This window comes from Strix uralensis, chromosome 11 (assembly GCF_047716275.1).
Source record: "Strix uralensis isolate ZFMK-TIS-50842 chromosome 11, bStrUra1, whole genome shotgun sequence".
Lineage (NCBI taxonomy): Eukaryota > Metazoa > Chordata > Aves > Strigiformes > Strigidae > Strix > Strix uralensis.
Genome location: NC_133982.1, coordinates 23,633,151 through 23,657,839, shown reverse-complemented (window position 1 = coordinate 23,657,839; position 24,689 = coordinate 23,633,151). Strand labels below are relative to the sequence as shown.

Here is a 24,689-nt window from a genome sequence, read left to right as displayed (position 1 = left end):
ACAAAAATTTAGTTTCCTTAATGAATGATAAGCACAAATCCCAGTAGGGAAATGTTTGCAAGCACAATACTGCAGGCTGCCTTTTTTTACCTTATTTTAAAAGCCACAGAGAAAAGTGACAGCTACCTCCGGAAAAGCAACCAAATATGTACTGCTGTATACTGGGGCACTGAACAGTCAAGGCCATGAAGTGGGAAATACACTGTATTCCCTTGATTCGTCAGGGCAAACACGGCCACTCTCACCCCGCAGGGCTCTGCAGCTCGTCCCCCAGGCACGGTCCTGAAGACACAGTGGCTTCTCGCTGCGTTCACACGAGCTTGGGAGAAAAGTGTCAGTGCCAACGCAGGTTGATGTCGACTCGAGGTACTGGGACTCGCTTTCCATTGCAGGGGCCCTGGGTTAAGCCGCACCGTTGAGCTCCTGAAGGAACAAGCACTGGCAGTGCAAGAGCCTTGTGCCATGCTTGGGTCACTGCTTACAGCCAGCGAGTGCTCGGCACAAGGTGAGCTTCCCCCACAGGTCTCTGCGTGTGGATGTGTATATATACATACCTGTAGATGTGTATATATACATTATATATGTGTGCATGTGTAGTACATACACATAGATGTGTATGGACACCTTACATATCTATGTGTATGTATTCTATATACACATCTATGTGTATACACATATGCTATACGTGATTCTATGTACACATATAGAATAGAGCCTATATACACATACATATATATGTATACATATACATAGACACATAGACATGTTATATATGTATATATATTTTATATACATATATCTGTATATATTAACATTATACATGTATGTATAGACACACATATACCTATACATCACATATCACACATCTATATACATATATGTGCATGTTATACATATGTAATGTTTATATATACATATATGTGTGTATATATAATAGCTATGTATAATATAATGCTATATTATATATATGTATATATAATGTTATAGATTATATATGTAATACAACTTTTTTGGTTGTTGAGCTCAAACCATCCCTAAGGAGTTTTAGAGGGATGTAACTGGTTTGCAGCCCTCTCTGCAGCTGTGGGGTTTCTGTATCTCATTCTTCAGCCCCATCATGTTTGGCAGAAGGGTTGCAGTATCTTACTGACTGCCACAGCACGTGGAAACTGCCAGAGCCCTTGGTTTAAACAGCAGTGCCAGCACCAAGCATTTAGGCCAAGGATCATCATTTCTTCATGCTTTGCTGCATCAACTGGGAGCCAGCGCTTCATTGTACGAAGAGCAAACTGAGTTTTGCTCCCAACTTGCTTTTGGCATATTATCTGGCATTTGGGGAGGAGAGAAGGTTTCTCTGTGGCCCTGGTCGTACACAGGAGTGTATTTATTTCTCCCATTATAACTCTCTACCTTGGCTGCACTGGGAATTCTTCAATACTAATATAGAGGTATTATAACTTGAAGGTGGTTCCAGTTCCATTATGAGAGCAATGGCTTATGCTGCTCTATCTTCTTTCCTCCCTCATGAAGGAACAGACTCCATGTGCTCAGCACCGTATTCATGACAACCTGTGGCTTTGCCCCCTGCAGCAGCATCTGACCTGTCTGTGTGCTAAACCAGAGGAAAGAGGCAATTTGCTGAGCTCCCCGGAGCAAACTGCCACTGCATCGACATGACCATGTTGTCAGAATCCTGAGCAAAAGGTGATCTCTGGAGCTCATGCTGCTGTGCTGTTCTTCACACAACCATACCTTACGTAGACACTCCTATTTAAGCTCCCCCAAACCTTCTGTGTACTTATGACAGCCATTAATTTAAATATAAAATGCTGCTGCACCCCAGCTACATCGCTGCATCTGAAGGTAGACCTGAGGCTTGAACACAGCCTCCTCAGCAGAGCTGCTAAGGTGGTCTCAGTGCTGGGAGGCATAAAACCTTCTGTGACCATTTTGTAGGTCTATTTTTTTGCCTTGTTTTTCTGTTTTTTACCTGTGCATGACTTTATTTAATAACTTTCAGGGGTCAGAAGTACTTGTACTACAGACAACTATTGATTTCCAAACGGGAAGCGACTGATGAATCGCTGCAGGGCCAGCTCTAGAAGATGCCCAAGTGCTGCTTGACCCAGTGTTCTCCACGTGCCTGCAGGGAGTGACTCCCCAGCAGAAATGAGAGCAGCAGAGACAAAGGTGAATGGTTCATTTCCCCCGTAATGCACCACAGAAACAGGCTTTTATGAAAAATAGAGCACAGACCAAGATGGAAAGGGTGACAGTCATTTTCGAAGGTCACACATACCATTTCTTTCTGGCAAGTTTGCCTTCTGTGACTGACAAAAACAGGACAGATCAAATGTCTTCCAACAGACCTGGATTACAAATGAAGTCATGTTACTTGGAGAACTGACAGTCCCACCAGAAATAATAGAGGCTGCTGACAGTTCTGGCTGCACAATAAAAAGCATCTTCCCACGTTGTCAAAAGAGCTTCTCTGGTATGGGCATAAATAAGGCATTATTTGAATGGAAATGCTAATGGCAAAGAGATATAAATCATATTGGCTTGTTGTAAAAATACACTGTAGCTGAAAAATAGATTCTTGTTTCTCATATATATGAAAATATGTGTGTGTATAAACAAGATATGCATATCTATTCATATCTCTATATATTTATGTATAATTCTATGCATGTGTCGTACATGTCGGTAGCTAAAAATACTTAGTAATCAGTCCTTCCCCTAAGAGTGAATGGTTGGTGTGATGCACTGAAGGCTGTAGTGCAAGCTTTGACTAAGTATCTTTCGCATACATAAACATTGCAACGTAGCAACCATTGTTTTCTGCTCAGAAGACACTATTTCTTAGATAATTGCTGTTAACCTTATTAGTGGCTGCTGTCACGGCTCCTGAGGCACTACTGAGCCAGAGAAGAAGCGCAGGGCTTTGATCAACCACAATCTGGATGAAGCTGGCCATGGAGAGGAGGCATCACAAATGAGGGCTCACCCTTTGGTGGCACACTCTGGGGCTTAAGAGCCGGCAGCGTTCAGATGGCCTTGCTGTGACAGCAAGCTGCGCCTGGCTGCTGGCCAGGCTTGTGGCCACGGCTCGGGAAGACCCCACAGCCTCAGGCCATACTGCAAACCCTGAGCTGGTGGCCGTCTGCTCTTTTACTATGTCATCTGTATATATAAATATATACATATATATACACACACAGATATGCATACACATTCCTGTGTGCACATTGGGATGAAGGAGAATTCAAGCTCTCAGTGTTCAAAACAACTTTCATTGCCCAAAGGACCAAAGCAGTTGACCCCAAGGGGCAGTATCTGCAGCATCCTACTGCTGAGTCTGGATGATCACCGCTACGATGGCACTGCTGCTAGAAACTGGGGGTGTCCCCACTGCTCCAGGGGCTGACACTAACAGGAACACCACGGGAGTATCCTGTGATTGCTGCTGCAAATGAAACCCCTGGCAGGGAGAAGGAAGGGAGTTAAACATGAGAAGTATCAACCTAAGTATGTCTCTTCCAGCAGGCACCATCCCTGGAGGGGCACTGGCTGGCGGGTTGGGGACAGGATGGGGATTGGTCTGTGACCACAGATGACAGCACAGTCCTGAGCCTGTGCCCTGGCAAGCAGGCACCCAAACTGGGCACAGCAGGCACCTGAACTGGGCACAGCAGGCACCCGAACTGGGCACAGCAGGCACCCGAACTGGGCACTGGCGGCACTGTGCACGCTTCCCTGCTGCCGGGCTCGTGGCTGATGGAGTTGTTGGGTGCAATGCCAATATAGGGTTATATAAACCTACAAGCATTTTATATAAGCCTATTTTATCTGCAAATCATTTATATTTAGAACACCTATTTCTACTGGAAACACTAAAACCATATTACGTAAGAGCTTGTTTAAATCCTTTGGCTTAAGGTTTGGGCAGGGGGAGGGGTTGGTTCAGGCATGGTGCATTCAGGCTACATTTTATAATCAGAGCCTCAATGGGCAGCTGAAAGCTGGTCTTTAAATCCTTTTTGCTTTCTCTCCACACTGCCCCGACAATAGCAGAATACTTCGCTGGAGGGAAATTTTCCTCTCCCTCAGTGTTGCCTTCGTGTTTGGAAATTTTCATTTGTAATGCTCAGGATGTGTTGCCAACATAGCAGAGACAGCAGCTCAGCACTGCCCAGCCAACCTCCTGAAGTCCAGGCTGTTACAGTGGGCGGGAACACTACTGACATCACCCGAGTGACTGCGGCATCATTCTCAGAAATTAAAAAAAGCATTGACTGGAACTGACTATTTAGCAATATAAAATGACTTACCTTGGCATTTCTGCAACAATATTTTCTAATGAATTAACTATTCCCCAAGCCCTCCACTGAGGGGAAGGCAGGAAAGGTGGTGACGATGGCTGTAAAATACATGTACAACTGCACCGGAGGCCGTTGAACCACTTTGGAGGCACAGTCAGGTCACTGCAGAAGTTGGCCCTAGAGCCAGCTCATGCTGCTCTGCCATGGCTGTGAGATTTGTTTCCCATCGTATGCCAGAACAAACAGCCTTACTAGAGGGTTGGGGTAAGACTGCACTGCACTGCGTTATCGGGGTCTGTATGTTACAGCTTCATCATGGCATTACAACACGGCTCTTGGGTGAAGGCAGCCTCTGCCCACACAGGCAGAGGTGCTGTGCTGGCCACCACCAGCAACGTGTGGTGGGCTCCAGCACTGCTGTGGCAAACAAGTCCTTAAGCAGCAGTTGGATGCCAGTCCCACCTTAGTTTCCTGGTGTGTGAAACTCCAAAAACAGAGAAGTGGAGGATCCCACCTCACAGTGATGATGCCATCCCCTAGGCCTCTCTGTTGGTCCAAGTCATGAATGCTACCATGGTAAACAGCACAGCTTCAGTAATAACAGACTTAACTGATCTTCCCTCCCTTCCATTCAGTCTGGACCAAATCTTATGTCTCTTTTTTCCTCTCCACACTGTCTCTGAAAGCAAGGTCAGGAATCACTCCTCAGCCCAGGGGAAGGGTGGGAGCAGCAGCTGTGTGCAGCAGAGCCCCAGGCAGAGGCACAGAAATGCCACAAGGAAGATAGAGAGCAGCTTTGGTAAACACCACCATGACAGTACCCAGTCACTTGGTCTGGGCAGCCAGCTGTGCATCCCGGGTTCACACTCCTGACAAACCTCTTTGGCTGGGCGAGGGAACCCCACGAACCCAGACTGCAAGAGCTTGGGGGAGAAGAGGCAGGTGGGATTTCCTGCAGGACTCCTGGGAGATGCCGAGCAGCTCTGAGAGCCTGGGCAGAGACGCAGTCACCGCTGTCCCATCCAGCATCACCCCCATGGCTGGGCACAGCGTGCACTGGGGGCACCGTCCACCCCGAGGCCGGGTGCTGCCCCAGCCTCACAGCACGTGTCCCAGCGAGCCCTGCTCATTTGCCACTGCAAAGCAAACCCCAGCACAGCCCAGCATCCTCACTCGCCTTTCCAAGGCAGCACGGCCAGAGTGCTATCTCCAGGCTACCTCTGTCAGATGACACTGCTCCCCAGCACTGGCACACTTTGCTGTCCGAAAGGAGCAGCACTGAGCTCTCCCACCGCTTTCTCATGGGGACACTGCCTTTAATCATCATCACCGCTCCAATTCTCCCTGCAACTGCTCCATATTCAGATGACATGGTTCATTAGTTTCTATAAATGGCCAGGACTTACTTTGCACAGATTTCAGGGACAAAGTAAGAGCTAAAGCTGTAAATGACTTTTTCTCCTTACCTTAAGGCTTCTTGCAAGGTGACTTGAACTCCAGCATCTAGTAGAGCCCAGTTTGTCCCACCCCAGCCAGCACCCTGCTCTGGCAGAGCGATGCTTAACAACTCCATCTTCCATTTTCCCTGCTGTAAAGTGGAAAAGACAACACACAGATTTCTTAGCGGTGCAGGAGGAAAGCAATTAACATCTGAGCATGCTGCAAAGCCTTCTGAGACTCTTTCCCTCACCAGGAAGCAAAGGTGGCTTAAATCGTTTGAAAATGATCTCATTTCCAAATTTTTGTGAGCTCAGCTGGGCGGGTGATGGGGCTGGGGAGGTGCATGGCAGGGAGATGGCAACAGGGTGCCCTGGCACCTGAAGGCAAGATGTCCCGCTGGCAAATTACCCAAGGGCATCAGCAGTGGGGTCTCCAGCTTGGTTTTCACAGCAGCCTCACGAGTATTTTAAGGAGAAGGTGGGGAAGGATCAAGATGATCTGCTGCCAACCTCCTGCCGCTGTCCGCGCTGGCAGTGCACAGGGTGCCTGTGCTGGGGAGCGCGACCTTTCCCAGCCCCAGGCTGCCCGAGCCCTCAGCACCACAGTCCCAAGGGCCAGGGCCCCCGGGGCCAGGCAACCGCCCTGCCTGCTTGCCCCACCACTGCACATCACCGCTCAAAGAGCTTAAGCAAATTCTCATACTTCACTTGAGCCAGACACTGTAAATTGGATTAAAGTGGTGCCTGGAGAGATTTCTAGAGCCAAATATTTAAGGCTAACATGAATTTGAACTGTTTTCTGGGCTGCCACAGGGGCTGTGTGTGTGTGTGTGTGTGTGTCCCGGTGTACAGGAGGCTCCCCAGCTCCAGCTTCACAAGTTTGAAGCCAGCTCTCCTGTGACACTGCCCGCAGATGCCAAAATTCATGTCAAAACCTGCAACAGTGAAGAAGTTCAGCTTAAGAATATATTATTTAATTTCTGCTTGGACAAAAATTGTACAGGGGCTGATTGTTAAAGGAGCTGGGCACCCCCTTGCTCCGGGGAACTGCCCGAGCTCCCAGAGCAGGCAGGCTGCTAACTCCAGCTAACTGTTTCACTTTAAGCACTCCATCACCTTCTATTATTTCTCACCTGTCATAAAAATCAAGTGTTGTAGCGAACATCACAGATGTTCATGGATGAACATAGCATTTCAACTGTTTTATGGATCTGAAAGGCAAATCTGTCTCATTTCTTGAATATGGAAGAAGAGAAACAGAGGCTGTAGGAAATGCAAGTCACACTGCTATCCTAAGGACCCAAATAATCTGCAACACTGATGAGAAAAGTAATTTGCAGATACACCAGGAAAAGCCAGTGGAGTCCAGCTTCACCGCTCTGGGGCTTGCACGGTGCTGGGCAGAGCCTGGGGAGCCCACCATTTCTTGTCTTTCTCTGCTGAAAGGCTACAGAGCACTACAGTGATGCCTGTCTAGCTGTGATGCCTAACTGGGAGAAGACCAGATGACCGAGAAGATTTGCTCTGTGTTAACCAGCTGATTAAAACTGATGACATGGTCTTCATCCAAGGACTGGTTTGCGTCCATTTGATTCTGCACTGCATTGACAAACACTGGCAACTTGCAATGTACACAGCAGGTTCAAATTGACCATGGAAAGTTAATAACTGGACAGCAGTTCGGACTCATGGAAAACAGCAATTTTTATTTTATCTTAAAGAATAAACCAGTTCGGCTTAGCCTCAGAGATCTTAGTATGCATTTTCTAATGGCTTACTGAACTCATCAATTATGGGATTAAGGCTGAGTTCATGCTTGCTTCTGAGCGTGGTCTACTCATGCTGGGGACCGGGACTTTGCTATGTAAAGCCCTCTCATGAGCCCACCACGTTCTCCCAGGCTGAAACCAGCCTCTGGCACCCAAGCTCTCCCCACTCACGAAGGAGAAGAAATGTCTCAGCGATGGGTGTGTGAGGGATTCAATGAGCTGGCTGAGCACGGATCAGCAGCCCATCGCCAGCTGCAGCAAAAACCTCTGACAGTTCACAAACTGGCTACTGGTGATGGGAACCAGCTCCCCTGTCTGCACGGACTCGCCACCCCTGCTGTCAATCCACACCAGTGACTGCTGCTGTCAGCCCCTGAAAGGAAAAGCCAGTTAGCAAGAGAAAAACACTGCTTGGTTTTTATTTTGTCTTGGGCTGGAAGGAAGCCATGGATCACAGCTCAGAGAGCAGGCTCTGATCAGCTGAGAGAAATACAGCTCCCGAGTGACAGCCGAGCTGTGAAATACAGCTTCGTTTCACTGCTTGGCAGTGCCTGTGAGGTCATATTAGTTAAATAAATATGATGCCAGGCTGATGTGTTGTAGGGAATGGTTTATGACCCTCATCCAATGAAAGAGAGCAGGCAGGTGTTGTGAGAAGGTGAGTGAACACATTTGTGTAAATAGCCATAATTAGTCATATTTTGGGGAACACAAGACACCAGCCTGCTGCCAGCAGAGCTATGCTGCCTCTGCCTCAGGGGTTTGGTGTGGGCCTACAAACATGAGAACTGGGTGTTTTTCCCCCAAACAGCCCCTGTGTGAGAGCCTCCCTGCTCCCGGCAGCCCTCCACAGCCAGCCAGCCCTGCAGCCCTGCTCTGCTACCAGCTTTCCAACATCCTGTTTTCACTGGGGTTATTTTAATCTCCCTGTTTCCCATCGTATTTTTCCTCCTGCCCATGCCAGCGCAAACTGTAATTCCTGGCAGGAAGGACGGAAATCTCCTCCCTGGGCTGCGCCAGCATTTTGGAGGATGAGCCGGACTCTCCCCTGGCTGCGCCTGGCTCTCCTCCGCTGCCGGCGTTGGTACCTGCTGCTGGCTCCAAACCCCCACCACAGCCAACCACCCGCTTCACATCCCGTCATTTGGAGTTCACGCAGCCACTGGAGCAACTCTGTGCTTCCATATTTTGCTCCATGACGGCTAAAGAACCAAAAACTCTGCTTCACTGCTGACATAATCATGCTTTTATCAGGAAAAGAGAAATGATGCAAGGCAGTGATTAACTACCCAAGAGCCGTACAGGTATGGACAGCCAGACTCCTTCATGTTCTTCCTAGCTAGTGGTGAATTTTTGGCAGCTGAAAACTCTGAGCTGCTTGGTGGCTGCCCAGATTGCCGTGGCTCCACTTGAGCTTTCAGGGTTTGCTTTACTCTTGGATTTCCTCTGTCCTGGATTATGAATCTCCTCGCCCTTTACAGGTCCCTAAATCAGTCACGGTGAGGTTTTGTACCTTGTCTCACTGGAAATCGATGCTGTACTCTAGGTGATGCAGTTAGTGAGGTCAATAGAAATACGGATATAAGCACCAGCAACACCCAAAGGACATTCCCGTCTGTTCTGCACTCCAATAGCTGTATAGACTGGCACCTTGCTGCTTCAAAAGGCTAGTGTGATGTAAAATTGAGAGACTCAAACAGTTGAGGGTGTCTTTGCATAAAGCAAGTATAAAGAAAACAAAGAATCATGGAAAATCAGTGAAATATCACGTATAAGGGTCCAAAAGATAATTTAGTATGTAGAAGTAACTTAATCTTTCAGTATGTGTCAACATCAAATTTGCTAAGAGACTCTAGCATTCACAGAAAAAAATCTGAGGCAGACCAAACACAAAATAAAAAACAAACCCATCTGCTTTCTTAATCATAGGCTTTAAAAATGTCTCTGCTAGTTATCCAGCTATTTCAAGAGCTGTACTGTTTAAATCTATATTCAAACACAGAAGTCACAATAAACCTGACATTCAGTTATTCAGGTCTTCAGCTTTAAATGACAAAAAATGATAAAATTCAAGACAGATATTAAATGGAAATGTTGTTTCTCTACAGCCTCTAGTACTGAAGATTTAAGCTCTAATCCAGTCTGAATGGCATCCCCAAGAACAAGTATGAGAAAATGTCCTTTTCTTGCCAGAGTCTGGGGTTGAAGCATCCACAGCTGAAGCCTGAGCTGCAAACCAAAAGTGTGTCTAAGGATCAACCACCTTGTAAAGCAGAAACTCTACCCTGGCTACACTTGTCGTATGGAGACACCTTTTTGGGAGGATGCCGTGGAGATGATGACACAGAAAAATGGCCAGGTTTATACTTACCTTGCACCAGTCACGGTGGGATCGGTGTGGCAAAGAAGCTTCCACGCTGCACAGCACCAGAGCCTTGGGGTATGGCTTGAGGAACATGGCAAAATTCAGATATAAAGGAAAGACTGTATTTTATTAGGCCTCACCTCTATTCTGAGAGTGGCCAGTAACCTTTAACCAAGCAGGCAGGAGATCATCCACACATCTTGGACCATACTCAGCCATGAATGGTTGCTAGAGGAATAATAAGCCTAAACCAGAAATTACAAGGAATTTGGAAAAATAGTGTAAGCAAAGACACAATTAATGTGGAACTAAACCAAATTAGGACAAAATATATCAACCTTCTACCAATTAGGAAACAAATGTTAAAACTGAAAAAAAACAACAAACCATCAGCCACCAATTTAGTAATGACTCCCTACCCTAGAAACACTGATTAAGTGTATTACCAGCAAGGGCAGATTAACCCAAGTCCCCCACTAACGCAGAAGGAGAAGTCCTTCCCACGGCCCTTTCCGTAAAGCCGTGCTCTTACTCAGCGGCCGTCCATCCCAGGGGACAGCAAGGGACCCCTGCCCCTATGGCAGCGCAGGATGCACTAGCCAGAGCGGGAGCCCTGCCACATCGCCTGCAGTCCTGCGGGTAATCACAGCCCAGCACCTTTCCTTTATCAACAAAAACCAAAGGCGGGGAGGGTGAGCGTGTTGTGAAAGGCAATGGCATTGCTGCCTTCAAAGCCGGCGAAGCCTAAGCTCCCTGTCCCACACCCAACTGCAGAAAGCACACTTTCATATTTCATACCACGCATAACACCCAGGCTGGGTGACATAAAGGTTAAAAGTAATTTTGGCTGCGGTAGACCAGCACATAGATTACAAGAGGAATTTTATTACCAGAGTTCACTATAGAAGGGCTGCTTTGCAGTCAGGATGCAACAGACACATTCCAGAGGAAAGCCAATGACATCAGGGGACTGCTGTCAGCTCTTGACAGGGCTATTTGCAGAGCACGGCTGTACCTGGCTATCACCACGTTCACATGGGCTACCAGGGCAGAGCTCTCTCTACATGTGGTCTGGTGCATGCAAATCATATTATCACTGATGCTAATTCTCAGTCAAAAGAAGTCATTGAACTTTTCATCAGTCAATATTTTAAGGAGCTCTCAAATACCACTCAGAGTAAGCAGATAACCATTTTAAATATAGAGACACTGGAATGGAAGCCCAAGAGTGCTGGGTGCCAGCGGTGATCTGGATTATTTGCTTGTTACTAAATACCCCACAGCATTACTTCCCAGGTTGTTCAGCTCAAGTCTGACGCAAACAGTGGCAGAACAACAAACGAGAATTTGCAGGATTTTGTAAGCACTGAAACAATTCAAGGAATAAGGAATGAATTAGTTCATGGCCGCTGTTGCACAGGATGGCATCTTTGGAAGAATGAGGACAGTTTACTGTTTAATTACATGTAAAACCTGACTGAAGGCTCAACAAGCACTTTCAAATCTCAGCAACAGAAAAGCAACGTGAGTATAAATAAGACTCGTGAGAGCAGATTTAGTTCAAGAATGCTTTTCTCCTCTATCAATACCCAGAAATAATCGGGCCCACAGTGTGTCACTGAATCCCTCAGGACTCTCAAGTACAATTCTCTGTGTTTTGCAGTATACACACCTGTAGAGTACGGGATGAAAGTCCACACATGGAAAAACTTGCTACCTCTGACTATTGCAGAGTTTAGAAGGGGACAGAAAAAAAAAGAAAAAATAGCTCCAGAGCAACATTACCCCCATATGGAAGAAAAGCTCTCCAGAAGGGAGCCTCCCCCTGTAAGAAAGGCAGTAAAAACCTGTTCATAACCTAACGCCTCCAGGCAATAAAGCCAGACCAAAGTGAGAACGTAGCAGGGCTTTAAATGTATGGACCAGGCACGCTTCTAAGAATTTCTACAGCACAGAAAAAGCAATAGCAAGGTGACAGGAAAACAAAGTAAATCAAGGCATACAAATGTAGCTGCAGGCAGCGCGCTCACTGCTGCGTAGTCCCTGCTGCTGACCAGGGGCAGAGAAGGTGCAGCAGCAGGGACTGCCCAGCTGCCCAGTTCCCAGCTGGTTTGCAGAACCTGATGTCCAGCCTGCAGCCCCAGCAGACCAGCTGTGCCCAAGACAAAGACTAGCTAAGACACGTTACTCATGCTGTAATCATACCAGTAATATCAGCGTGGGCAAAGTCTTATATAAATAGCTGAGATTATATATAGCAACTCTTATTTAATTAAAATTAAATACAATTGTGAGAAAGTTAAACTGACCATGACTGAGAACTCCTGATCAGAACAAACTGTTCACCATTGTGCCAGTTTGCACTTACTAGATCTCGTGTGATGACAGTACATGCAAAATGCTCTGTCCTGGTCTGTTCAGTAAGGGGAAACATCAGCTCTTCTAGCTGAAGTTGACAGATATACTGTAAAATGCTGCCTTTTAAGCAAAGACCACATAGAGAAGAAAAGGTGGTCAGCATCCTCATTTCTTATTTGCTTTTTTGTCAGATAAGGACGTTCCATTTTACTTGGCATGAACTTGGCAGGAACCAGTGGTCCCGTTACCTTGTTTATAACTTAAGTCTCTTCCATAATTTGTTTTTAAAGACAATTCAGTTGCTAGGTCACAGCCAAAGGGTACAAACATGTACCTGTCCTATTTTTTCTTGCAAGGATGGGCACGGCTGATGAGTGTGGGACAGAAACCATCTTCCACCTGCTGGGAACACCCCATGAAACCCTGCACTTTCTGCAGACTGCTCTCCCAACCAAGGGAGAACCCGACACCACGTTTGGAGCATATTCACTTTCTAGCAGTAGATTTCACTTTGCATGGTCCTTACAAAGCACTTCCACTTTGTCTTCCATATAGGGAATTGCTTCTACTTAATAAGCCAGAGTGCCTAGCTGCACCCTCCATGACCCATGGATGGAGCCTGTTACGAGAGCAGGGTTTTCACCAAAGCAGCCAGCAGTGCCTGTACAGCATCGTGCCCCCAGGCACAACTAGAAGCCAAAGGCAGCGATGCACCATGCTAGATTTAGGCTCACCACTTGACTCCCCTCTTCCTTTTTGAGTGTCAAATGTTCCTTTCTACCATCACAGGCTTCTTAAATACTGTCGAGTTTCATTGGTGTTCTCAAAAAACCCAAAAACTTCCATTTACACAAGATGCTTTTAAGCTGAATTTTGTTTCGTTCCTCAGCACTTCCCACCAACTGCTTTCATCCAGTCTCAAAAAATTACCACACCACTTGAAAACAGTCCCTTGCCTAGGAGAGAGGGCAAGCAGCCCTTTCCTCCTCCCTACAGCCCCATACAAACAAAGTGATGTGGCTACGTAAACATTCACACACCAGGCCCAAGGACATGCACTGTGTCCTGTTTCCCCAGGTAACCATTCCTGCCATGTTGAAGGGGCAGCTCCTTGTCTTAGGCTAAGTTGCAGCTGTGCTACCTGCCAGAGGAGCAGAGATGGAAAAACTTGGGGAAACTAAGACACTGTCATGGAAAAAGTTACAGGAGTTTGCCAAAAGATGTAGCTTTATTGTAGGGCTAATTAGCTCCCTCAGGAATGGTTCTGACAGGAGGAATTGGAAGAGAAATACATACTGTTCTTAGGGCTTGCTGCAACAGAGATCCAATCTGCACATTTTGAAACATCCCATAGGAGTTACCTGGTCCTGCTCCAAAATCTCCTTGTGCAAGTGCTCCAGACAGGCTCTTGACTGAGGGACCTGCACGATTACCTTCACCCCAGGTTGTCAGCAACACGAAGGTGCTCACACACACTTGCAGCAGCTTTTCCACTTTAACACTGTCTAAAAAGCTGATAAAACAGTAATGCTCATTTATACTCTGGAAGTCAATTGTATTTTCAACAAAAATGGTTACTGACAGTACTGCACACTCATAGCCATACCATTACACAAGGCCGCAGGCACTGGCACAGAAGCAGGCTTCTGGAGCCTCCTTCCAGGGCGCTGCATCCCCAGCAGCAGCACTTCTAGGGTAGATGGCAAGAAAATTCCTCATGCTTCCTCGAGCCCCTTGTATTAGGAGTGCAGGCAGGCCGGCCTGCCTTCACAGTACAGCCAGCTGCGTTACAGTAGCAGCTCTTCACCTTTCATTGCACAAAGCATCAAAAAACAAGTCATTTTTGCTGGCCATGTTTTTATTTGTTTTTCGTTTTAAACAGGGGAGCCAATGATACATCCAGTATTTCAAAAAATCAGAAGGTAAAACAAATTTTCAGAAGACCGAGATGCTACATGCTATATTTAACCTAATTTTATTCATGCTTGCTTTTGAGGGGGGTTGGGAATGGGACAGGAATCATTCAGTAAAAACATACAGTAAAAACAAAATGTCTCACCATATAGAACTTTAACCTACAGTAATGTTGTACCTTAATTATTTCCATGCACACAACTAACGTTACAAAATTTTTAAAAAATGAACACAATTAAGACTTCTAGGAGCATTTGATAATAAAGCAATTCCTAATTTCTTTTGTAGAGATCAAGCACCTCCAATTACAAATTCCTATACACAGTGAGTGCTTTACTTGAAATGAAAACTAAAAAATAAAAAGTGTATTGGATAGCCTCAGAATAAGCCGATGTTAATATATATCCAGCTATGTAGGCAATAAAACCATAGTGCTAAACAAAAACTTTTATCTGAAAAGTAACTCAAAAATTAAGTTGACTTTCTATAATTACAGAAATATACTTATTTGCTAAAATAAATAAAAGTGCTGCATATTAACACTTCACTATAAAGAATGCATACCAGAACATTTATAAATATTGAATGATTTTCAATAAGAATAGCTACTACAATAATGCTGGCTAAATAGAAGTGCATAATGAGAAGCACTATGGGTGGTTAATGTTTTGCCACATACTGCTGTTACCTTGAGGTAGATAACACATGCGTACCAAATTCTGCATTCATTTCAGTTGCTGCTGGTATCATGTGTCTAAGAAATGTGTACAGTATGAAAAACTCTAAAATACGCATGAATGAAAAAAATGTTTTGGGAAAAATAGATATTTTCATGCAATTATGTACAGTCTCACTGTGTACATTTCAAGGCAAGGTTCTTTTTCTGCAAAACATGGACACTGTTTTACTGAGAGAATGTTTTTTTTACTTGGTTTAGTGCATTTTTTGTTACCTCCTGCATTTTGCATTATTTTGCTCGATTCTTTAATTTTGTGTGCAAACGACATGCCAGTTTAAAAACAAAACTAACTCATGTATAGAAAGTAATTCTGGATTGTAAAAACAATGGTAAACAGAAAACTAATGAAATCCATACCAAAATTACACCATCTGATTCAAGTAAAAAAATTACTTACACTAGTAATAAAAAAAGACAAACACATCTCATGAATATAAAAGAAATGTCTGCTGAGTGTTTTAATTTAGATGTTTCAGAATGCTGCTGTACGTTTTGTGGGGAATTTGGGGAGATGATTTCATAGCAGAAGGCGTTAACGTGGCCTGTATTGATTTCAGTGGCGAACCAACAGGGCTGTGAAACTGAGGAATACCTATAGCCTCAAGCTGCTTGTTGAAGAGGAGTTCTCCACTGTTACTGAGAAAGCTCTCTTCTCTTTCCTTCTCCCCAAGCTTCCCCTCTTCTACTGGCTCAGGTTCTAGCATTTCAGCATCTTCTTTCTTACTAAAAAATTTGTCCAAATAACTGGTGTAAGTATTTTCTTTTTCAACTTGTTCATCTTTCCTTACTTCGCAACAAAACTGGTCTATGAGGAAGCACTCCTCCCCGCTACTTACAAACTGACTGTCCCAAGAAGTTTGGTACAGAGCTTCTAACTGTGCCAAATTAGCCATTCCTTTCTCCTGCTTCTCTCTGCTTACTGACTTTGATATTAATCCTTTCAACTCTATTTGAGACACCGAGCTATTCAAGTCATTTAATTTATCAACATCAGTAGACTCGTGTTGTAAACTAAGCTGAATGGTTTCTGCTATAAATGAATCAAAGTCAAATCCTTGATTCTTCTCCCTTTCTTTTTCAACAAGTTGCTGTGATGCTTCCTCAAGTGCTATCTGAGCTTTCACCAACCCATTCTTTTCACATTTAGACTTGCCTTTCTTATCAGACTTTTCTTTGCTCTGTTCCTTCCAGTTTGAAAGATCTATAATAAGCTTGGGCTCATAGTAATGGTTAACTTCACTGTCTCGCCAAACTAAATTATCTAGGTATGAAGATGACCTCATTTTGTAATTACAAGTGTGACTACATTCCAGATCACAATACTTGTTTTCATGGTGATCTGAATACTGCCAGCAAGGCTCAGTAGAGAAGTGGGTGTCAAAGGCAGGATCCTCCAGATACTTTTCACGATCTCCATCCAAATATTTGCGAGGATCTACTTGCACTTCTTCCTCATCAGTAACATCAGAAAGAGCCCTTGGATCACGCTGAACTTCATCAGCTTCATAGTTATTATGAATAGGCCAGTCATGGTCTGAAAACTGACTTTCATGGTATCTGTAAAACAATTTCCTAAGTGTTAGCAGCTAAAAACAGTCTTCTAGCTCCCAAGACAGTTAAGTTTAGAAATTCCCTTACAGAATAATGACAATTCACAGATAAAAGTTTTTCCTCAATCCAACTGAGTACCGCTTCCAGGTTTTTAATTTAATCTGGCATAAAGCAATCCTCATATCCACATCTGAAAGATTTAAGTCCAGAATTATGTACAATAGCTCACTCTATTTACAGAGCTCTTCCTTAAAGTGTGTTTAATTTACTTTAAGTAACTACTGTCAATCTCTTTACTATTATATACACTAAGCATTGGACAAGACAATCGTATTTAAAACTCTTTTCATTTAAAGTTTATTTTTTAGAGAAATATTTTTTTGGGAAAAAAGTAATGGAGGGAGTAATTTTAGATTCTAGAGTCTTGAGTGCATCTCAGGAATGCATCATCATATCCAAGTCAGTCTAATGAATTATAAATCCAAAGATAATACACTGCCTATAAGGGAAATGTTTATTCTCAGGTCAACTTAAGAAGAAACAGAAAAGGAAATGATGCCCATGAAGCAACTTTACTTCAAGCACACAACCATTCAGTTATTTTACATGCCACAGTAAGTGATAAATTTACCTTTCCCAATTATAAATATGGCTGTGACTTTCATCCATCAGCAGAATATCATCAACCTCATCTTCAATGTGAAAAGGATGACTTGAAATAGGCTCATCCGTTGGGAAGGAATAAATGCTCATATAAGGATGGGACAAAGCTTCTTCTGCTGTCAATCGATCCATGGGACTAAACGTCAAAATTTGCTCCAGAAAGTCCAGCGCTGTGGAGAAAAAGTTATCATTAAACAGGAGAAAAATTACATTTCAGACCTCTAGAATTTAAGGTTAAGGTGCAGTGCTTTGTCTTAGAGGTATGCATTTTCTTAAAAGTAGCTACCTGTGAAGCATCAGCTACTGACAGTACACTGCCAAATATATTCTGTAGCCACAGGAAAGCTAGAAGAGTAGAGGTCCAATCTAAGATCAACAATAATTTAAAACACAGCAGAAAAAAACCACTAAGAGACAGAATGCTTCAAGCTGAATCAGTATCCACCAACAGCTATCAGGAAACACTGCTGTCGGTTTGGTTGGGGGACTTTTTTTAAAAAACATTTGAAAGCCAATTGTTTGCCACTGACTCCATTCCAATGTTCCCTTATATTTAGAAGGCCAATGTCTCAAAATAGAGCAATTTCAGTGCAAACAGGTCCAGCAGAGATTCACAATTCTATTCCAAAGATGACCAAGTAGCTGTTGTGTAAGCAATTTTTTTTATTACAGCAGAAGACAATCCTTCAGAGAACACACAGACTCTTTTAACTGAAACTTGCTTTTAGCAATCACACATACGCACTGTGAAATTGTTCACTATTTTGTGATTTTGAAATACGGGAAGTGTTTTTTCTCAATTACTTACCTTCGGGACTGATGCCCGGAAGCAACTGAGTTAAAGGTTTGTGTGGCTCAGTCATGTCATTTCTAATGTAAACTGGAATTACATTGAGAAGCTCCTGACGGTCCTCCTCATGTACAACAGGAATTGATTCTAGAATCAACTGCATCTGTTCAAGTTCATGCGCACCTAAGCACCAAGAGAAAATACAAGCTGCTATTTCAACTTCAAGTGCTTCTGATCCCTGTATATGAAAGGCATGTCAAAATTTTGTGCTCTAAGCAGCTATTTTCTGTAGAAGGCTATTATCTCCTACAGAGTAAAGGCTGAAGTTCTAAATTTGAATGATAATAAATCTGAAGAGCTCTCAAAAATGCTGTAGTGTTTGAAGAATTACAGAGCTGCTACACACAGATAAAGCGACCTAACCTTAAGCTTCTGCAAGGATGTTTTCACTGTGGATGAGGTACTCTACAGTAACACCCTATCTTTTTGTTATATGCTCTATACTGCAATTGTCCCCTTTCAACTGATCCACTTAATTCAATATTTGACGTCACTTTGAATTATATGTCCCTTATTAATAAAAACAGTAGTGGTTTAGCTCAGCAAGAGATCTTAGAGGCCACAACCATTTGTATTAATATTCTACTCTGAAATCCTGTATTACTGTCAGGTGCAAGACAAAAATCACCTGCCAGTTAAGCAGTATAATCTTGTTTAAAAAAAAAAAAAAAAAAAGTACTGTATGATGATTGAAATTATAATACACTTTTAACACTAGCTGACTTTTCCCTGGGTAAGAAATATAAGGCCCTATACAGCAGGTCAGTTTTGAAGAACAAACAGCATCTATATTCAGTACCTGTGTAGCTGGAGTACCCAGAAATACAGCTTGCCTACCTCAATTTATTGTTCAGCTCCAAGAAGTATGTAGCACCCTAGAGATTCAACTAGCAGATTAAACTATATAGGGTTATTTGCATGCCAGTGTTTCCCTACCTCACAAGCAGCTCTGGGCAACCATCAGCAATACTGATACATGCAACATTAAATACAAAAATAAATGGGGCCAGAAAGAGATTGTACTATCTCAAAATCTATGCACTATCAGCTCACTTCAGCAGTTTGCATGGCAGTCTGCACTGGATATCCTACAACACATCTGCCATGTGACTTAAAGAAAAGCTGAGGCAAAGTCACTACAGAAAATCTGACCGAGACCTAGGTTCCCTAAGTGCTGCCTTGTGTTAACTTATTTGTTAGATTGAAAAAGCTGTTTTGTCTTCCTACTTCAGACTACTACAAATTACTTAATATAATCTATCAGATGTTATACTGTCTGTAATTTGCTGGAAAACAGATTCTACTGTATCATTATTTCCATCCTAAAAATTAATCAGCTTTCTTTCCACTGTAAGTGAAACGTGTGTTTTAAAATATTCATTTAGAAGAAAGAGTTAGAGAAGTTGTTTTGAACCACTATTGAACTCCTCTGCCTCAACTTCCCTCCCTCATCCCAGGTATTCTGCAGTTTTAATCTGCATTCTTCCTTCCCCTTCCTGTCAGCTTTTCAGACCACAGGATTCCTAAGGGATGGCTCAGAAGTAGACAGAAAGTTGCAAATTAACCACATCAAGCCCTCCAAACAATTTTGCAAAAGAATTTTACTCAGAGTCTCAGGACAGGCTGATGTATCTCCAACCATTTTCCCTTTCCAAATGCATGACGTTAAGAAGTCCAATCTTCTTTAGAGTAGAAAACCATGGCAGTGCTAAGTTGTCAGAGGGACACATCCATATCTAAAAATATTTTCTAGGTATCTACACAATGCAATTAGGGCATATGAATGAGCCTACAAACTTAGGATTTTGGTTACTGAGTTTAAAAAAAAAAATTCTAACTCACTGCACAGCTATTAGACCAATAAAAACTTTTGGCAAATACCAATGCTACTCAAAAAACCCCAAAACACCAGCAGTTGCAAGCAATTTATGCTGAATGCTGCAACCTGCAGACTTTCTCCCACTATTTCACTATTTCCCAGTAGAAGTGCTTGAAGCAATGGAAACCTAATAAATCTCTTATCAGCCGAGTATTTAATACACACTGGGGACATTATTCCAATAGTTAGTATCTCAAAGAGCTGGCAACTCACTAGGAGTTAAGAAAAGCCTCTTCGCATATTAATTGCTGATTTCTACAAAATAATGATTTCAAGGTGACAGTACTCCATTAATAGCACTTAATGGGAAAAAGCTCTCAATTTCATTACCTTGATGTACAGTACTAAGAATTACTGCAGAAGTGGGCTTTTAGGCCACATATATTTAAAGGAATGTGAACGTTGACATGCAAGCTCGGTTCTTAGAGGTTTTATTGGTATTACTCCAGTAAATTACACCAACAGAGGCAAATCCAAGAGCAAGCTTGGATGAGACAACTTCTGCTGAGACCCCAGGGTGCACACAAAATAAGCATTTCAGGGGTTTACTCTAGACCAGCTCATCTACTCCCATGGACTGAAAGCCTATCAGCAGGTGGAGCACATTGGGTGATCTCCTACAGTGCAAATGGCAGTTTCACTTTATCTAAAAAGACATCTAGAAGCCCATGCACTGAGCAGTGGTACAGGATGGCCATCAAGAGATTTGCTTTAAAAATTTGCTCCTGATCCTAACCAAAGCACTAATGTAGATGCACCCAATGAGACCAGAGCATTGCGTCCTACCTTACCAGAAACATCTGGAGTTACACATTTCCTTGGCATGCCACGCTAAACTTTAAGAGTCCTCCCTATACCACTGAAACAAAGTTCAGGTCAAAACACCCTGTAGATGACAAAAGAAAATGGGAATGGGGAAAAAAGGGCTACGCTTTCATATTTTAAAACATAAAGAAGTGAGAAGTGATTAGGTTGACTACATAAAAAAAAAATCTTTATGAATATGATACTCGGGGCATTTGTAATTCTCAAATACTCCCTGGAGACATCGATTCACTAAAATACATGTATTTAGAACACTTCTTAGGCATCCAACAAATTTAGCTTAACCTAATTACAAACAGATTTACCATATATGAGTACTAAAGTGTGGTATTTATCTAAATACACAGCAGCATGAGTAACAAAAATTGAAACGTCAGCTGTTTTACAAATACATTGATTTATAGTTTGCTTATATAATTGCACAATAATAGAGCATATCCTGATGGTCAATGACTATTGATACTAGTCATGAGAATCAATCTTTCTTTAGGAAGATAATTAAGCCGTATCACTCCTTTTAGGAATACACACACACATTTTTATTCTACCCACCTGCAAAGAGGGTTTTCCCAGTCAGCATTTCAGCAAAGATGCAACCTGCTGCCCACATGTCAATGGCTTTAGTGTAGTTGTTAGGAGAAAGCAAAAGACGGGGCGATCTGTACCATTTAGTAACCAATCCTTCAGAAAGATGGCCCTAATGAAATTAATTTAAAAAAAAAAGAAAAAAGCTTACTTAGATTTTTAAGAGGTACATTATTTTAATTACTTTTTATTTTTTAACACACTACTACAAGATTTTTTGGTCTCACGGTCCTAGGGATAGTACCATGTGCCCCCTACTAAGCCCCTCTACCGTTTAAAATGGAACAGCAATATCTTTATGAGTGAACAGCAACAATATAGAAGTGTGACACTATTTATTAGTCAAATGAGGTACTGCAGCAAAACTTTCTTATTCCCAGATGTCAAATAAATGCAGACATGATAATGAACTCTCTGCGAAACATCATCTAAACCAGGAAGACATCTAATCCCAGGAAGTAGCTACACTTGCACACTATGAATGCAACACTTACAGACTTATCCAACGCTTCTATAGCCACACCTCTAAATGTTGGTCTTCATCTTAGGTTCTGTATTCACTATTAAAAATCTGCTTTTCTGAACACATCTAGTAAAAAAAGTTTTGGTTTATGCTTGCAGTAGTCCTGAGACAAAACACGTCATCCAGAGATGTGTTTTACTCTATTTGCAAGCATTCCAGTTCTACTATAAGATCCCTAACATGATAACCCACCTGCTAACGAGGCCTTCCACAGACTATTTACCTCTGCGAAAGGGAGAAAGATGTTATCTTACAAAGGCATGGTTGTCAGTGTATCACTTAAATATTCCCAATCTTCACATACCTTGTGGGAATAATGAGGATCCATGATTCGTGCAAGACCAAAGTCACCAATCTTCAGCACCAAGTCTTCAGTATTAATGAAAAGATTAGCTGGTTTGAGATCTCTATGCAGAACATTTGCAGAGTGAATATACTTGAGGCCACGTAGCAGCTGGTACATGAAAAGTCTGGCATGATCTTCCAGTAAAGGGCCTTGCTCTAGCAGATTAGCCAGATCTGTCTCCATGTATTCCTGGACAATGTAAACACAGTTCAATTCTGTAAGGGAGCCCACATCATCTGTTAACTGGCTTCCACTAGGACCAAGAATTTCAAATACTTTGACAATGTTATCGTGGTCAAGTCTTCTAATAATTTTGATCTCACGTAGAGCATGTTTAACACTCTGGGGATCTGTAAGGACAATCTTCTTGACAGCCACTCTTTTGTCACAGTCATTATCGACAGCAGAAAAAACTAAGCCATTTCCACCACAGCCCAGTGGTTTTAAGTCCATATACCGAGAGCCCAGATCAAAACCATGAATGTTCATGAGACTTTCAAATTTTTCTGCCATTTTAAAATTCTTTACGTTTCTTTTTTCTCAAACTACTAAGCTTCTGTAAACAAGCAGAGACACTTCCACTGGTATCTGAAGGAAAGGTCTTACAGAAAGGGAGAAGAAACACTTGGCTTTGACTGCAAGATGGTTTCTTGACACTCTCATTTCATTATGAGCCAGCCAGGCCTGTTGTGTCCCCTTGAATTTAGAGCCCGTAAGCTCTAGAACTCAAACCGAGCATAAGATAGAAAGATTGCAGCATTCATAGTTCAAGAAAGGTGCAGCATTTCTGCAGACATTAAAGAAAATACTCACAAGAAACTCAAACGGAATGAAATGACATACTATGCACTCAGCTCTACTGTGCTAAACTGGTTAACATTTAACAAAAATGTGAATAAATATGCACATAATAGGCTTCTATTAACATCCTCCTCCTCACAGTGCAGATACATTCAGTGTTGGACTGGTCCTGAGCAGCGTCATTCTATGGTGCTGGTAAGCACTATTTTTTTTTTTCCTTCTTCCTCCTTTTTCTCTCCTTTGTTTACAGTCTAGTTAAACGTGAAACTGGCAGCTCTTGATTTACAAAAGATGCCTTCTGTTAATGATCAGGTGGCTCCAGCTCACCACAATCACAATCAAAGCTACCATCCATTTTACTCCGTGACAACCTGAAAGGGAAAGAAAAATACATCAGTATTCCAGCACATACAGAAGTCTTCCTCCTTCCCCAACTCCTTAAGTTGTCCTAAATATGCAACTTATTTAGTGACCAGTTACAAAATAAGAAACCATCATAAAAGCCAAACCAAAAATGACATATACTTTTCTACTTGTGAAGGAAAACTGACAATAATCATCAACCACCATTTCTAAACAGATATTGTGAAAATTTTAGATATAACCTATTGAGAATATAAGGCACACAATGAAAAATCCTGCTGAATCTTAATAAAGAAGGGAATATCACAGAAAACTTGGTAATTCTCCAAGACAAGTCAAAACCAGTAATATCCTACACCTCGGTCACTAAATTTTGGAGTAATTCTTTCCACTAAGCTTTTATTCAAAGACAAAATTAGAGTTTAAAGTATTTCACCATAATAAGAGATAACTGGGTACCATTCACACGAAAAGGGTAAGGTTTGTGCACTCCCAGTATTTATTGGCTTTCCAGAATATACAGCACACAACCAATGCCACTTATAAAGCTTAAATCCTTGTGATTTAGGATAAAGTCTACTAATATCTCAAATCATTATTTTGCCTCTATAGATTCATCATTACAGGAATCGTAGAGGTAATTCTTATATATTAGACAACTATTATTACTTTATCAATTACTTCTACACTTATCCAACCTAGATTACAGAGAAAATCTAACAGCAAGTGCCTTTTACACAGTAACTGTTATATTCTATAACTATTTTCACAGAATCACAGAATCGTCTAGGTTGGAAAAGACCTTGAAGATCATCCAGTCCAACCTTTAACCTAACATTGACAGTTCCCAAACATATGGGCACTTTTGGACATCATTTGGTATTTAATAGCCTAATGAATGCAACTACTATTTATGAAAACAAAAGCGGTAATTTTTTCAGTAAGTTTCCCTGTATGCAGCAGCGGAACGCAGTCATAAAGACCGCATGTTGCATTTTTGCACAACATCCTCTTTTCTTTTAAAAGCTCAAAGATGCCACAAAGAGAAGAGTCAAAGGTGTACCTCATACAGTGTGGTAAGGTTTGGGCAATTCCGTTACAAGTCACTTCTACGTTCTTCCTCAACAACTATAGGTCACATCAAACCACTAAATGTCTTCTCTTCGATCTTAGATGAGCACATTTCAGCTCTTCATCCAGCTCTAAAAAAATGTGAAGTTCTCCAAACTCTCCCAACACTTTAGAATTAATTGTACTAGTGTTTTCCCTTAAAACTGTGCTAGCACTTCAGTGGGACAACTGGGACCAAGCAAAACAAGTCTCCCCACTCCTAAGAGGGCAGCAAGAGCAGCTGACAAATTATTAACATATTCTAAATAATGGCCTCAATTCACTAA

General features: G+C 42.5%; 1 protein-coding gene and 1 long non-coding RNA gene across 4 annotated transcripts in view; both read right to left on the bottom strand.

Moving 5' to 3' along the window:
- Positions 1 to 7,447: 7,447 nt before the first annotated feature.
- Positions 7,448 to 10,636, bottom strand: LOC141948201 (uncharacterized). Its single transcript, XR_012630388.1, has 2 exons — positions 9,902 to 10,636; positions 7,448 to 7,903 (listed from the first exon to the last, which is right to left on the bottom strand). It is a non-coding gene; the product is annotated as an uncharacterized LOC141948201 (long non-coding RNA).
- Positions 10,637 to 14,093: 3,457 nt separating this feature from the next.
- The window catches only part of MAPK6 (mitogen-activated protein kinase 6), a 31,154-nt gene continuing 20,558 nt past the window's right edge, over positions 14,094 to 24,689 (bottom strand). For all 3 annotated transcript variants that reach the window (XM_074880002.1, XM_074880001.1, XM_074880003.1), the window contains exons 2-6: positions 22,087 to 23,300; positions 21,227 to 21,371; positions 17,929 to 18,093; positions 17,089 to 17,290; positions 14,094 to 16,463 (exon numbers count right to left, since the gene is read on the bottom strand). In XM_074880002.1, coding sequence (XP_074736103.1) covers positions 15,365 to 16,463; positions 17,089 to 17,290; positions 17,929 to 18,093; positions 21,227 to 21,371; positions 22,087 to 22,641 — 2,166 coding nt within the window. In that variant the 5' untranslated portion in view covers positions 22,642 to 23,300 and the 3' untranslated portion in view covers positions 14,094 to 15,364. The remainder of the gene's footprint in view (positions 16,464 to 17,088; positions 17,291 to 17,928; positions 18,094 to 21,226; positions 21,372 to 22,086; positions 23,301 to 24,689) is intronic.